At 44.8% G+C, this 16,394-nt stretch overlaps 1 protein-coding gene across 4 annotated transcripts in view; it reads right to left on the bottom strand.

Moving 5' to 3' along the window:
* Nucleotides 1–16,394, bottom strand: part of TANC1 (tetratricopeptide repeat, ankyrin repeat and coiled-coil containing 1) — a 153,282-nt gene that overhangs the window by 14,313 nt on the left and 122,575 nt on the right. For all 4 annotated transcript variants that reach the window (XM_029072365.2, XM_029072367.1, XM_039913019.1 and 1 more), the window contains 3 exons: nucleotides 14,336–14,572; nucleotides 13,234–13,419; nucleotides 10,719–10,797 (listed from right to left, as the gene is read on the bottom strand). In XM_029072365.2, the coding sequence (XP_028928198.1) occupies nucleotides 10,719–10,797; nucleotides 13,234–13,419; nucleotides 14,336–14,572 (502 nt within the window). The remainder of the gene's footprint in view (nucleotides 1–10,718; nucleotides 10,798–13,233; nucleotides 13,420–14,335; nucleotides 14,573–16,394) is intronic.

Genomic DNA, 16,394 nt, shown 5'->3' with positions numbered 1-16,394 from the left:
GTTCAGTGAGATGGGGTGGAGTACTTTGCTTTGCAAACTGCCAAGGGTTTTGCTAAGAAACTTGGGGTGCCAGTGCCCCTTAAGCCAACTGCAGGGAACTTGGTGAGTCTGGAGGTCCTGGTGCAGCAGCTTGAGAATGGTGGGAGAAGTCACTGCTGGCCAGAGACCTGCTCATCCCTGAACCTCAGGCGGCTGCCAGACATTCCCTGCTGCTTGGCTGGAGTCTGAGCAGACTCTGCCCTGATCCATCCGTCCCTGGGGAGCCTATCCATCCTGGACCTCCCAGTCTTAGAGGGAAGACCACAGGTTGAGAGAGACAACAGCCTGAAGCCATTCCTTAGCACCTGTCACTCCATATGTCTGCTACTCTCCACGCCTGCAACCTACCGTTCACGCGCCCATTGTATGATGGAGGGTTGGTCCAGGGAAAGGGCCCTGCATCCAGCACTCAGAGCCACAAATACTGTCACTTCTCAATGAAAAGCAGCCACTTTCCAGCCCCTTGTATTTCAAGGATTTCCCGGGATTATGACTGAAAGGCGATTTGTCTATTTATAGAGCAGACAGCCTGGGAAAAAGCTAGCCAGGTCAAGGATTAGGAATTTTGATTCCCAACATACTCATCCTAGTTTGAGGGAGCTGCCATACAGATGCTGGAGCGATGCAAAATTCAGCCTAGGGTGCTCTGTCAGGGCTAAAAAGCAACTTGCTTTAAGCCATTTCCCATTCCTTTTAAATATATATATATATATATATACAATCCACTCTCTATCTGAACCGCAGCAAACCTCCTCCCCCACTGGGGACTGGGACTGCATTCACTTTTTAGCGATGGTGATCCACAAGGGCTGGAAACCAGAGTGCAGCATGATGATTCTGGTCTGAAGGGGGTGCTTCTTCCAGGCACACAGATGGGAAGGATTTGCCTCCCTGAGGTGACCCTACCTAGATCTCATCCACCTCCGATTCTACCTGGGGAGCAGCGAGGTTCAGAAAGCAGAACACGGAGGCCAGGGCCCTGTGGCCTTGGGCCGTCACCATGCATAAGTGGCAGGGACTTTGGGGGCAGACTTGAGTCTCAGGTGTGCACTGCTCAATCCTGTCGCATAGAGACTGCAGAGTGGGAAGGGAGGTGAGAAATGGGGTCCCAAGGGAGCATGAGTCCACAAAATGGTTGCCATCCCTCTGAGCTGCCTCAGTGACCCCTAGAGCAAAATTTTTGGAGCTCCCTCAGTGTAAGTGTGGGAGGAACTGCCAGCTGCCCTGCAGTATAAAACGGAAGGGAAACCCCAATCTGCCTTCCAGCCCTGGAAGAGCCGCTAGGGCTCTGCACCACAGAGTACGGATGTGACCGGCAGCTCTGAGATACAGGGCTGGTGCCGGGGACTCCTGGCTCTGCAGTGAGAGTGGGACGCTAAGGATAAAAGCAAGAGTACCTTCATATTTGACACCACTCTCCCCACCCTCAAAGTCTTATTAAATAATAATGGTATTTGTTAAGCGCTTACTATGTGTCAAGCACTGTTTTAAGTGCTGGGGGAGATACAAGGTAATCAGGTTATCCCACGTGGGGCTCACAGTCTTAATCCCCATTTTACAGATGAGGTAACTGAAGCACAGAGAAGTTAGGTGACTTGCCCAAAGTCACACAGTTGACAAGTGGCAGACTTGGGTTTAGAACTATGATCTCTGACTCCCAAGCCCGGGCTCTTTCCACTAAGCCACACTGCTTCTCCTAAATCACATCTCCTCCAAGAGGCCTTCCCCGACTAAGTCCCATTTTCCCATCTCTCTTCTGCATCACCTACACACTTAGATCTGTACCCTTTAAGGACTTGATATTCAACCCACCCTCAGCCCAACAGTGGTTCTATACATATCCACAATTTAATGTCTGTCTCGCTTTCTGGACTGTAAATTCCTGGTGGCAAGAATCACTTCTCGACTCTCTTATACTGTACTCACCCAAGTGCTCAGTTTAGTGCCCTGCACAGAGCAAGTACTCAATGCAAACCACCGACCGATTAATAGGGATAATCATAACAGTAGTAATAATGGCTCCTCCACAACCCTTGCCAGCTGTCTTCCTGCTCAGGCCAGAGCCCCAGAACAAAGCGGACACCCACAGTCCTAAACGAACACAAGAGAACAGGAAGGACAGTGGACCTAGCCCAGAACGAGAGCATCCACAGGTACTGGGAAAATTTCCCCTCACTCTATTCTATAGCTTAATTTGGAGCTCGAAATCAACATTCCCTGCTGCTGCTGAATCTTTGGGGAACGACTCCCGCTGGTGATAAAAATACATTTGTGTTAAAATCAGGGTTGTGGGTCCATGGCAGCAACTGCAGATGGACCCCTGCAGCTGGTGCAGCTGGAGCAAAGAGAGACAGAGAAAGAGAGACAGCAAAAGTGAGAGCGTGTGAGCGCTCTTTCCAGTGGCACTGCAGGGCTCTCTCCCACTCGCACCTTATAGATTTTAGTTTGACTGCCATTATCCCTTAAAGAAAACTATTGTCACACCCTGAAAAAGAAAAGCTGAAAAGAGTAGGACAGATCTGCTGTGAGAGCTTGGGGGTGGGGTACCAAATGCTTTTCAATGGCGGAGACCTGAACTCTTGACATCTGCAGAGAGGATGGTCTGGTTTATAAACCATGTGGATGAATTTATAGGGACTTGTCATTTTCCCTTTTTGCTCACCTTGAAATTTATCTCCCTATCACTGCTCATTCTTAGGCACACAGTGCAGGTAACCCTACAGTTTCAGAAGCAAGGTGACTTAAGCGTTCCATATTTGGAAACAAGCAGGACCAAAAAATAGCCTGCAGTGTGGTCAAGCAAACAAAATCATGGCCAAATTATGTTCAAGAATTCTGACTATTCTATTGAAAAGGAATCTCCTTGATGGAAAACAAAACACCAACAAAAACAAGTGTCTTAGTGACCACTGAATGAGCCACTGATACAAAATGGAAACTATGAGATCAGACCTATTAAACTTTGGGGAGACTAATAATCTTTGACAATCCTGGGCATCTAGCCAAAGTGGTCCAAGGGAAGGAGAGATGAGGTGGGGTAGTGGAAAAAAGGGTGGGAGGCAGTATGAAAGAAGTGAGAAAGAGGAGGAGGAAGAGAATGAGAGACAAGAAGCAGGATAGGAATCTCTCACAGATTCAAACATCAATTAGATGCAAATAACCAGAATCGTAAGTGGCATTTCCATACTTGTTGAAAACAAGGCAAGATTTGAATTTACTAGATAATGGGTATTATTCATCACATCGCCGCAGACTGTTCTTTCACCCCTGTGAATTGGGTTCTTGAGACCTTGCATAGGGACTTTCCGAGCTGGAGGGTATCCCTGACCTTCGAGGCTGGGGTTTCACACCAGGTGCCCCCAAATGGCAGTGGCATTGGCCTGCGCATAAGCCCCAGCTGCTCGACACTCGCCTGACCAATCTCCCCAGTGTGGAGTGAGCAATTGGTAGCGAGCAACAGGGGAGGTGGCTTTTGCCTAATCCCCATGAAGCATAAGGGATGTGAGGAAGATGCCCATTTTCCCTACTTCCCTTCCCTGCAGCTCCTGGCTATGCATAGTGGTGACGGTGGGAGTCTGGATCCCTCCACCTAAATGAGCCAAGGAGACCCCTTAGATGGGAAGCCCCTTTAAGGCAAGGATCATGTTGACTGCCTCTACTGTTCTCTCCCAAGGGCCTAGAACCGCTCTACACATAGGAAGTGCTCAATAAGTACAAACGGATCCCAGTTTCAGCCCTGGCCTGCGACTGCATCTTGAAAAAGAAGTGGCCACTACTGATCGATCAATCAATCAATGGTATTTATTGAGTACCTACTGTGGACAGAGCACTATAATGAACCTTTGGGAGAGTACAATACAGTAGAGTAGGTAGAAAGATCCCTGTCCACAGGGAATTTACAGTCTAGCGGGACAGTCTCAGAGAGTCCAGATGGACCCTGTCTGACCAGCAGCAGCCCCAGCCCACAAACAACTGGTTATTTTGGGGCTTGCCCCGGGGCTGCCTCTGGCTGCTTCAAACAATGCTAAAACTCCTGCTGTAAGCAGCACTACAGATGCAACAGCCGGGCATTTCCTCTGGTGCCCAAGCCAGGTGGAGAAGAAAGAAACCTAGTGAGCTAGTCCCTCCCCAGAAAATTCACCTTCAACTCTACTTGCTGCTTCAGGAAACAAATATAATAATAATAATTACAGTGGTATTTGTTAAGCATTACTGTATGCCAGGCACTGTACTAAGCGCTGGGGTGGATACAAGAAAAGTCCCTGTCCGATGTGGAGCTAGCAGTCTCAATCCCCATTTTAACAGATGTGGTAACTGAGGCCCAGAGAAGCGAAGTGACTTGCTCAAGGTCACACAGTGGACAAGTGGCAGAGTGGGGATTAGAACCCATGACCTTCTGACTCCCGGGCCCAAGCTCTGTCCAATACATCCATGTCCTGGTGGTCCTCAGAGAGGCTCCTCCCTGGTACACACACTCACTGCATACGCCTTGCCCCACCGACCCCACTTCACCAACCCAAGAGGAAGCCACACTGCTCTCCTCTTTCGTTGCTGTCTACCCCATGGAGGCCCTTTAATGAATGGGAGGCGGATTCCCATCCAAACATTTTCTGAATTTAAAAATATTCTTTGTTTGCACAACTCCCTGAAAAGAGTTTCTCTTCCTCAGGAGTTTATTGTTTTCTTCTTGGCAGCCACCTCCTTTGATGGAGCTCAGAACTAGAATGCTGCTCAGTCCTGCACTGTAAATACAGCCATTCGAGAGGTCTGGTCAGTTCGAAGAACAAGGTCAATTATAGTTAATTTGTGCTTCCTGTGAAATAGCCCCAGCCCCGTTACAATAAGTACCAAAACAATAGCTATAAAGAGGGAAAAGAAATCAAGACTCCGATAATACGATATGTCCTCCGGATGTTACATTTTTTCTATACGTCTGGAAAACGTATCTACCAGACTCTCAAATAAACAGTAAATCAAATTTGGGGCCTAAACTCACTGGTGCGGCTCTTCAAACGATCACATTCCTGCCGAGTTCCACTCTGACTGTCACTAAAACTTATATTTTTTCATTTCTCCCTCGCAGTTTGCGTACAAAGGTTAATGACCACTGAACGATGCCCAATCACAAATCCCCACCACTTCTTTCCAGAGAAACTTTATGGTCAGCCTGAAAAACTTCAGTACAGCACTTAATGGAGATGTGATGACTTCTCATTCTTCACCCTTCACCTAGGACCTATTTCCTTCAGAGGAGCTGCTTCCCATTCACTCTCCCTACAGACTTATGGTGATTCCATCCCCATCTCCCAGTGCCAATACAGTTTGTCACTAAACAATTCCTTTAGCAATCTGCTAACACCCAAAAGAAAATGCAGCCAGAGCAGAATGAACTAAATCAAAGTGTTATCTCATCCAACATTTTTCCATCTAGAGAAAACCCTCAGAGTAACTAAATAATGAACACCTTGGAGCCTGAAAAACATACATTTCCTCCCAGTTTAGGCATGGTTCTCACCACAATCTACTAGACACTTAGCCCGATAGAAAAAGATCAATTTCAGTCACCTAATTCATCACCAAAAGAATGTTAACAATAGAACATATCAAAAGGTTTCTCATTTGTTGAATGAGAGGTAGCTTGATTTCTTAAGATATCATCTAACATATACTGTAATATTTAGGAAAATGTACGTATTCGATTTGTACTTGCACAGCTGTGAAACAGTCACAACTCTATACATTTTGAACACTGAAATTTTGGAAAAGCTTCTTAACCTGTCAGAACTAAAATGAACAGTTTCACTGAGTAAGTTTAGGAAATGATCACTTAACTGAGAGACTCAGCTAAAAACCCAAACTCTCAAGTAAGAGGATGTGCAGTTAAGTGCATAGCAAATGGAAGGCCCCATTTTTATCCACTTAATATCATTCTCACAAAACGCCCTGAGGAGCATAAAGAATACAGCATAAAGAATACAAAATCCCACAGTGCACTGCAAGGTGACTCTCCAACAGAGTTAACCTCAACCTAGTTATTTATATGGTACAACATAATAGGTCATACACTGTCAAGTACTCAAGAGTACCCTCGTCAGGCCATTACCCCAGACTGAGGATTTTCTGGGCATTTTGTTTTTTTCTCTCTCATGACCCTCCTTTTTGTTTCACTGCCCTCTGTCACTTCCAGCAGGGTTTGGAATGGGGAAATGAAAGAAGTTCAAACCCCAAAGTGCTGCTACTTGTGAACTGATTGGTGAAAACATTTAGGAGAGGAGAAGGGTGAAACATTGACAAAAATCACATTTTCCAATTGTTTGTGGACGGTAACTTCCAATTATCTTTGGGGAAAGGGATAAAAGGAATGGTAGTCTGAAGTTGGCTGTTGTGTACCCACTGCCATAAAGGAGAGTGGAGTCACTTCATGCACCCTGCCTGCTGCAGCATCTTCAGAAATAAAAGGCAACAACACGCTGCACTAAAAGGAGTTTGACCTCTTAGTATAACAACAGAGACCCATACATCTGGAATCCTTATCATCTGAGATACAGATTAATAAATGCAAATTCATGCCCTCCAATTAGATCTCACAATGCACAGTAACACACAAACAATAAAATCCCTCCTTTAGACACCCAGGTCCCTGATTTATTCATGAATATGAGGACCCATTTCTGATTCAAACAGGCTTTAAATTTGCTTTTTCTTCTCAAAAACAAACAAAACAAAAAGGCTATGAATAAAGGGTCATTTTTAAACTACAATAGGACATCCTGTTCCACCAAGAGTATTGTGTGCTGGGACGGTGCCACTTAACTGATAAGAAAAGTCATTTGGCTTCTACCCACATACTTCTCAAAACACTGTCAGTTCCCTATGCTCCAGTGCTCCAAGACTTAAGAGCATGACTCCAAGTACCAAGATTGATGTTTCAGGGTAGTTCTCACCTTTCGGGAACTAACCATTGCCCAATTCAGTTGCTTGACTCACAGATTTGGTACTGTGCTTCTGAGAAGAAACATGGCCTAGTGGAAAGAGATAGGACTGGGCATCAGAAGACCTGGGTTCTAGTCCCAGCAGCTGAGTGAACTTGGGTAAGACATTTAATTTTTCTGTACCTCAGTTTCCTCATCTGTGAAATGAAAATTAGATACCCATTCTCCCTCCTACTTAGACTTTGAGCCCCACGGGGGACAGGGACGGTGTCTGACCTGATTATCTGCTCCTGGGGCTAGTGCCGTGATTGGCCCAGACTAGGCCTTTAACAAATGCCACGGTTATTACTGTTGCTATCATTTTGCATCAAAATCATAAAATTTAGCCTGGCCTAGATGTGAGTGCCAACCTCCAGGCCTTCTTCGTGTTCACTTTCATTTGGTTTTCTTGTCAAAGGGAACTGGGAGGGAGAACACGGAGTAACCAATAAAGGCCATCCTGTGGGCTTTCTTAGTCCAGGGAGAGCTGGAGGAAGGACCCGGGGCAGCCAGGGAAGGTCACCAGAAACCTGGTCACCTTAGGTAGAGTCAGGGCAAGTCGGAGGAGTAGGGCTGGGAGGTACAGGAAAAGACGGGGAAAGAGAAGGCACAGGGAGAGAAGGAACAGATTCATAGGGATCAGAGGAAGAGGGGAGGCAATGAAGAGAAGGGAGAGGTCATAGAGGCCAGTGGGAAAGGATCAAAGGGAAGAGAAGTCAAGCAGGGTTGGAGCAACAGGGAAAGGAGAACTTTGCACCTACAGCCTCTTTCACTGCAGAGATACCAGTACAGAGAGATCGAGCCAATGATACAATGAGGTAGCAAGTTCCAGTGAAAAAGACCAACAGCTGGCTTAGAAGCAGAGCAGGCAAAGGAGTCCTTGGGAGAGGAGATAAAAGAAAAGGACTGCTCAGGCCACTCTCATTTCTACAACCTAGCAAACACAGAAGTTATTACAATTATAAGGCTGCCTTCCCCAAATTTTGATCATTCCCTATCAAATTATTCACCTACCCTCACAAGAATTATTTTTAAATCTCAAAAGTACATATGAATACTATGACAGCAGTTGTCTATAGCAAAAAAATTCATAAATTTTTAAAATCACATTTTGTCTATGCTCCTGCCCCAAAAGAACCCAGGTTGAAAAACCCAGAGCTGCTCAAAGTTCGAGAAAAACATTGAACTAAAAACCCATGGCAGAATGAGTGGTTTTGTGACCAGTTTGCTGTCCAACGCAATCAAGTTCAATCTGAATGGCTCGACCAGTGGCTTAAGGGTTCATGGGAGCAGCCCTGGGCCCAAGCTCCTCTTGTAATTCCTATGGAATGTTGGAACTCAGACAACAAGAACATCTAGTTGTTGCCTGAGAAGTCAAACCAGAAAGCATCACTGACTGTTGACTTGCTAGCCTGTGGTAGGCACAGATAAACAAAACATCCTGGCTGGCCCAAAGAGAGAGAGTCTCTAATGAGAAAGGGCAAATCTGACTCTTCAATTGATTCACTCTCTAAGATGGGGCCAAGCCCCCCCTTGTCCCCTAAGGAGGGATACAGAAACCATTCTGGGAATGTAATGTAGAGAAGCAGCGTGGCTTAGTGGAAAGAGCACAGGCTTGGGAGTGAGAGGACATGGGTTCTAATCCCACTCTGCCACTTGTCTGCTGTGTGACCTTGGGCAAGTCACTTCACTTCTCTGGGCTTCAGTTACATGGGCCTGTGAGCCCCACGTGGGATAACCTGATTACCCTGTATCTACCCCAGTGCTTAGAACAGTGCTTGGAACATAGTAAGTGCTTAATAATTATTATTACTATTTGGCTTGGGAGAGGTTTGGCCAAAGAACCAAGCCAATATTAGCACTTAGTACATTGATCTGCACATAGTAAGCACTCAATAAATACCACTGATGATGACAGAGATGATGGTCTTGTTACTGTATGACAGAAAATAAGGGGGAGTATCTAGTTTTCAAGTGTGGTTGTTTGAACCTGAGAAGGTAGCATTTTAGGAAGAAGCAGTGTAAGAACAGGACATCTGTCCACATAGCCACTCTCCTCAAAATCCTCCAATGCTTACCCATTCCTCTCTGCATCAAGCGGAAACTTCTGACCATCAAATTTAAGGCATTCAACTTTCTTCCACCTATTCATCCTTTGTCCTTTCCAACACCACCACAATTTGCATCCCCTCAAAGCAACCTACTTTGTCTCATTCTCATCTCTCTCACCATCAACCTTTTGCTCACAATCTCCTTCCCTCCTGGAACTCCCTACCTCTTCACTTCGGCAAACTGCTGTTCTCCCCATCTTCAAAAGCCTCTGTTACTGCTATGTAACCTTGGGTATGTCAACTAACTTCTGTGTCCCTCAGTTTCATCATCTGTAAAATGGGGATTAAATCCCATTCCCTCTAATTCGATTGTGAGCCATAAGTGGGGCAGGTATCGTGTCCAACCAGATTAACATGCATGTACCCCAAATCTTAGTATAGTCCATGGGACATAGTAAGCACTTAAATAACATCGTTATTACCGTTCTTATCTCTTCCAGGAGGCTTCCCTGATTGATCTCGAATCTCTCATCACTGAGAAGCAATGTTGCCTAATGGCTGAGCACGGGCCTGGGAGTCAGAAGGGCCTGGCTGACCACAGCCCGGTGCTCATCAGCATGGTCATAGTCTGAGAAGCAGCATGGCTTAGTGAAAAGAGCATGGGCTTGGGAGTCAGAGGACCTGGGTTCTAATCCCAGATCCTCCACTTGATTGCTACCTTGGGGAAGTCACTTCACTTCTCTCTGCCTCAGTTACCCCATCAGTACAATGGGAATTAAGACTTTGAGCCCCATATGGGACAGGGACTATGTCCAACCTGATTAGCTTGTATTTACCCAGTGTTTGGTAGAGTGCCTGGCACACAGAAAACACTTAATACCATTTAAAAAAAATACTGAGAACAATGAGAATGATTCCAAGGCAAACTGCGTGGAAGCAAAGGTTTCTACCTGGCATATATACCTATGAAGGATGCTCTACTGTTTTTGTAGAATCCATAGGGAAATAATAAAATTAGACTGTTTACACTTGGGGCCAAGAAAATCTCAGATGCTTTTTCCAAATTAACAATAACTAATTAGGTAAAAACTCCCCACATCACCAGCTGGGCTATGTTCTCATTAACCAGTTAACTAATAATTGTACAGTCCTTGGAAAATAGAGATCTCTGCACATTGCCCACCAAAACACAGACTGCACGTGGTACTCCATGTGTGTCATACCTGTTTGCCCATAAATCGCAGGCCCTTGGCACCTTGGTGGATAATAACTGCTCAACTCAGTTCTCCAGCAACCCAGCAATCAAACCAAAACCCTTAATCAGCAATGTTTATATAATTACCAAAGGAGAACACAAAATCTTCAGAATATGCTCCCCTCAAGGTTCCTTCCTAAAGTACACATTCAGAGGGAAAAGGGGGCACAGGGATTTTTCTAACTATATATGTCAGAGTCTGTTTAGAATCTTGGATTATTCCAATTTAAACAACTTCTGTTAAACTGCACAATTTCAAAATCAAGCATCATTTTCATTGCCCTTTGATGAAGGTAATGACATAATATGCAGTTGAAGTGGAACTTCAAGACAATTAAAGCAAACTGTTGGTGAAATGTCAAAAGAGACGTCTGGATTACCCAGTAACAGAGACATAATTACCTGTTTCGCCCCACAATGTGTCTGTGCTGTTCACTTCTATTTCATGTTCCCTTTCCACTCCCAGCAGGTTCTGGACCACCTGTCAAAGCGGCCAGGTAATTTAATGAGTTATAAATAGAACACGTTACAGATTTAAAAACAAAATTAGTTCTCCCGATGCATGTGAGGCAAGGAGAGAAAATATAAAAATAGCCACCAGAGCTGGGATTCCAGATATCAAGGGCCTTTTCATGTTTGGAAGAGTGTCAAAAATAATCCTTGAATATTTTGGAAATGCAATTCAGAATTACTCACAGTCGGGTTTCTCTCATGACCCAAATATGCAAACCTGATCAACAAAAAACAATGCAGATCAAGGAGCAGTTTTCATGTAAACCCCAAGAGTGAAATTAATCCATTGTTTTCCCACAAGGAATGCAAAATTAACTACACTTCCCTCAATACAGTCAAAATCCAAAAAGCATTTTTAGATCGCTACGATAGAAAAACCACATTTGCTCTTTTCCCCCTTCGGAATCTTTTTTCTCCAAGGGGGTTTTAATTCCTTGCTGCTCTATTCATCTTGATGCAGCCCAGACATGGTTCCGATTTTGCTGAAACTCCCACCTCCCACCCTCTTCTAACAAAAGAGAAGCAATTGACTTCTTTCACCTTCAGTGGTGGGGGGGCCTGGAGGGGAAGGGCTTTTATAAGTGGCAAGGAGTCTGTGTCTCTCCCTCAGGTTTCACAGTCCATAACCCTCATCTCATCTGGGGAGAGTCCTATCTACTAAATCACACAGTTACTTGGATTGTCACGCTTCCCCTTACCCTGAACGCTTTCCACACTTTCCTACTTTTAACAGATCATGATGAGGACGAAGATGAGGATGAACTTTGATTTGTATGTGAAACGTATATTTTCGGGCTTGCGGGTTTCATTTACATAGGGACTCAAAATTTTTTTTTTTTGGTCAGGTTCTGAGTTTTGTTCAAAAACCAGCAGCTACAAAGGTAGCTTTTCACCTCAGTCTTCTTCCAAGCATTCTGGATGTTTATCTGGCCAAAGCATCTTAGCTGTTGCTTGCTTGCGGGGGAAAAAAAGTAAATCAATCAAAATGAGGAATGCTACCCAGGGAATTTGGTAGTTGGCAGAGGGAGGGGGGCATGAATTCCAATCTAGAGCTGGACAAGACTAGACACAAAAATAGGCTGGGGAGTGGGATGGAACTTCAAACCTGAGTAACCCTTACAATCATTTGTTATATTCACATTTCCCTTGTATATCTTATTTGCTGAAAAGAATGATGAGTATGCAATTTATCCCAGTCCATAAACTTTGGGATAGCGAGCATTCCTTCATGCTCTTGATGTAGCAAAATCCTATTTTTAAAAACCCTCCCACTACTGCCAAATATTTTTAGAATTGGGAATCCATGTGATTACTCATAGGACTGGACAGCCCCTAACTCAATGGTGCAAGGGGAGGGAGAAGGGGGAAGCAAAAGGGAAGAGGAGAGCCATTTTCTGTGGGCCCAAGGGCACCCAACACATTTCTGAATCAGCACTCCCACAGGCAAAATGGCCGGGTAGGGCGCAGATTTTTGTCCTGGATTTAGAGAAAAGTTCCATTTCAAATGCATGATTAGTGGGTCTGTGCATAATTAAATAAAACTCAAATTATCACCATGCAGCAGTATTAACTGCCCATCTGACACCTTCACAGGGCAGGGGCAAGGGAAATTCCTGCCATCTAGTACTGGCAGACACTTGAGGGTCAACGGAGCCTGGTAACCTAATTTTCCCAAAATCAAAATTTTATTTCCTCAGAACCAGAATATCCTCTGAGACGACCCTTTGCCTCTATGCTCCCTCTGGCCTGGAACTAACCCCTTCCCTCTTTATATCTGACAGACCATGGTTTTCCCTGCCTTCAAAGCCATCCTTAAAAAAAAAACAAAAACACCTCTTCTAAAAGGACTTCCCTGACCAATCTCTCTTTTCCTCTGTTCACCCTCCCTTCTGCATTGCCTACCTGCTTCAGAGCTATACCCTTTAAGCACTGGATAATCACCTTTTATTCATTCATTCAATAGTATTTATTGAGCATTTACTATATGCAAAGCACTGTATGAAGTGCTGGGGAGAGCACAATATAACTGATACATTCCTGCCCAAAACAAGCTCACAGTCTAGAGGGGGAGACCGATAATAAAATAAATAGATAAATAAATACCTCACCCTCAACCCCACTGCATTTCTGTATATATTGTTATACTCTACCATTTAATCTCTCTCTAATTCATTTTAACGTCTGTCTCCCCCTCTAGACTGAAAGCTCACTGTGGGCTGAGATAATGTCTACCAACTCTGCTGTGTTGTACTTTTTCCCAAGCATCTAGTGTGTGCTCTGCACACACTAACTACTCAATAAATGTTACTGAATGTTTTAAACTTGGCTCTCACATTTTCTTTTGATTAAAAAAACCCAGAAAAGCAGCACATAAAATCCCATTTACCTTCTTCAGGTTACCCACCTGGCTGTGTCCCATGCTGGAAGCTGCCGTCAATGCCTGTTGAAGAGCCTGGCTTTTTCTTATCGCGTTTGATTGATGTGGACTTGCTACCCAATCGCAGTTTAGTAAGTACTCCAAGATGTCACAGTGTCCCCGTAAAGCGCTGTGTACTAATGCACACTGGCCCTTCTTGTCCAGATGATCGGCCTGCATTATAAAAGAGGAGGAAAAATAACCCTACAACTCTGAAACAAGGGTATTCTGACGAGAACACACATAAGCAAGCAGTCATCTCTGCCGCTTGTCTGTTGTGTGATCTTGGGTAAGTCACTTAACTTCTCGGTGCCTCAGTGACCTCATCTTAAAATGGGAATTATAGTTGTCAGCTCAATGTGGGACATGAGCTGTGCCCAACCTGATTATCTTGTATCCCAGTGCTTAGTACAGTGCCTGGCACAGAGTAAACACTTAATGAATACCACAAAAAAGTCCATCCAGTCAGCAAACAGGAACACTGCTAAGAAACCTGAATCCTCCTGGCAAATGGATAAAGCAAAGCTTGGTCCCCTCCAGCTTTCCTGTCTCCTCTCTTGGAAAATGAGAGGGATAATGACCAGCTAATGAGTTAACACATATAAGGTTTTTTATGGTATTTGTTAAGTGCTTAAAATGTGTCAAGTGCTAGGGTAGAGACAAGTTAATCAGGATGGACAGAATCCCTGTTCCACATAGGGTTCACAGTCTAACTAAGATGGAGAACAGGTGCTGAATCCCCATTTTTCAGTTGAGGAAACTGAGGCAGAGAAGTTACGTTACTTGCCCAAGGTCACACAGCAGGCAGCGCTCTCTGACTTCCAGGCCAGTGTTCTTTCCATTAGGCCCCGCTGCTTCTCTGTTAATTTATTTATAACATATATTCCAAACTGCTTGAAATCTGCAGCACGACCTGCTTCTTGTCACTCCATATTTTTTTATTCATCACAATTCCATGAAGAAGACTTGTCCTGCATATAGAGAGCTGCCCCAGAGGAAATGCCTCCGGATTGAAAGGAAAAATATGTCACCTGCGCCACCCACCCTCTCCGATACACACACACCTCTGTCCCAGGCAGCCCTGTCTTACCTGAGCACCCCTTTTACAAAGCAGAGAGACGATGCTCATGTGCCCTGCAGCTGCTGCATAGGAGAGTGGAGTCATGCCATTCTCGGAGACCCCGTCTAGGCGGGCTCCAAATTCCAACAAGAGAGTAACCATTTCTTCGTGGCCCAGGTGGGCCTGGACACCCAGCACTGGGGCGTTGCTCAGCACTTCCGTCCGGTAATTCACGTTGGCTCCCCCCAGGATCAGGAGACGGCTCACCTGTTGGGCCAGCCCAAAGCAATCACTCCATGTGGTCACAACCCTTAACCCCCCGTTCCCCCCACCCTTCCCTCGGTTCATCTACAAAATTTAATAACCTCAAAACTCAGGTGTACTTTGAAACTTTCACAGCCATTTTAAGAGGAAGTTCCTTCTTTATACAAGTTCTTGTTGCAACCAATAGGCTGGTAATTTGGCAATGGAAACTAAGAATGGACATTTAAAGCAACCGCCTATCAGTGACTCTAGTAACGCTACCAGATCTAAGGACCAAGCAGAGTTGGTAAATGTGGTTTGTCTTCAAAGTCTGTTAATCACAAGTTAAACTACGTTGGGTGCTCAGCAAAACCTTTCAGAAGGCCAAGGAGATTTCCATAGTCAGCTCCTCACAAGCACTTCTGGTCAGATACCGCACCCATCACCTTGATCCTGCCGCCGCTGATAGGCATTCGCCTACTGCCTGAACCTACCCTCCCTCATAGAGCATCAGAGACAGTGCACTCTTTACAGATCATATGATTTCCCTTTATATAACTGTTTGTGCACATTTTAACTAGCTTAGTATCAACTCGCAGTTTCAAATGCATCCAAGAGTGGACACTCTTGTATGCTTATTTGGATTTCCGTTGTTTACAGTGCATCTCAGCTTGAAAGCCACAATTACTTTCCATTAATTTTGCCCTTTGGAAAGCCAAGGCGGGTACCTTGAGAGGTTCCAGCTGAGCATGAGATCACTTACTTTATCAGAACACTTCTTTGATTGTATATTTGCATTTAAAAAAATTAGTACAGGACTGAATTCTGAGTTGGTTAATTGCATTCAGCTCTTCCATAACAGGTGCTTTTACTCTGTGTGTTGGGTAGAACACTGAGAGGAATTAGGGAACAATCCCCTGACAAAACGTCTGTCTAGCAACCAATACGTCTCTCTGGACCCACCATGGATCAGGGTCAGAAGAAACCCCTTTGTGAGATTCAACAGTAAAGGTATGCACAACTATAATCACGAGTCTTGTTCTGATTTTGGATTTTCAGCAACATCACCCCATGCTACACAACTGAGTGCAGCTACACAGTAATAATAATTGTGCCATTTGTTAAGTGCTTACTACCTGCCAGGCACTGAACTAAGCACTGGGATGGATACAAGCAAATAGGGTTGGTCACAGTCCATGTCCCGCATGGGGCTCACAGTCTTAATCCCCATTTTACAGATGAGGGACTGGAGGCACAGAGAAGTAATGTGACTTGCCTAAGGTCACCCAGCAGGCAAGCTGTGGAACCGGGATTAGAAACCAGGTCCTTCTGACTCCCAGGCCCGTGCTCTATCCACTAGACCATGCTGCTTCGTCCATTCAGATCATTCAGATCATCACTATTATTATTATCTTTTCTTTTGGAATTCCTACACAAGCACTGTTGGCTTTGCTTTGAAAGTCACAGCTGGACTCCTAGGTGATTTCCAGTGCCCTAGTGTAGCTGCCCTTGTCTTCACTCCTATTTGGAAAAACCGTGGTAGAACTGAAGAGCAGCAAAGAGGCTCCAACCCGATCATACTGTTCTCCGATCTTTCGAACACAGCCAGCGGCAGGAAAGTTACTGCTTTTGAAGTGGGTATCTGCTGGAGATGTGACCTAACCTGTAAATGTGGGGTCTCATTTTTCAAGAGAGGTTCTCGCAAGGGAACACCTTAAGTTTTGCCTCTTGTCTTAACATATTCGGAAGAAAAATATTTTAGCGGCAAAATTTTCACAAGCAAAGCTTATACTACTCTTCTTACAGCAGTGGTCTTTTTGGTGGCAGCAACCACTAGTAACAATGC

Source organism: Ornithorhynchus anatinus, chromosome 9 (genome assembly GCF_004115215.2).
Source record: "Ornithorhynchus anatinus isolate Pmale09 chromosome 9, mOrnAna1.pri.v4, whole genome shotgun sequence".
In the NCBI taxonomy this organism is placed as follows: Eukaryota; Metazoa; Chordata; class Mammalia; order Monotremata; family Ornithorhynchidae; genus Ornithorhynchus; species Ornithorhynchus anatinus.
The sequence above is the reverse complement of the archived record's forward strand: the minus strand, read 5'-3'. Positions and strand labels throughout refer to the sequence as shown.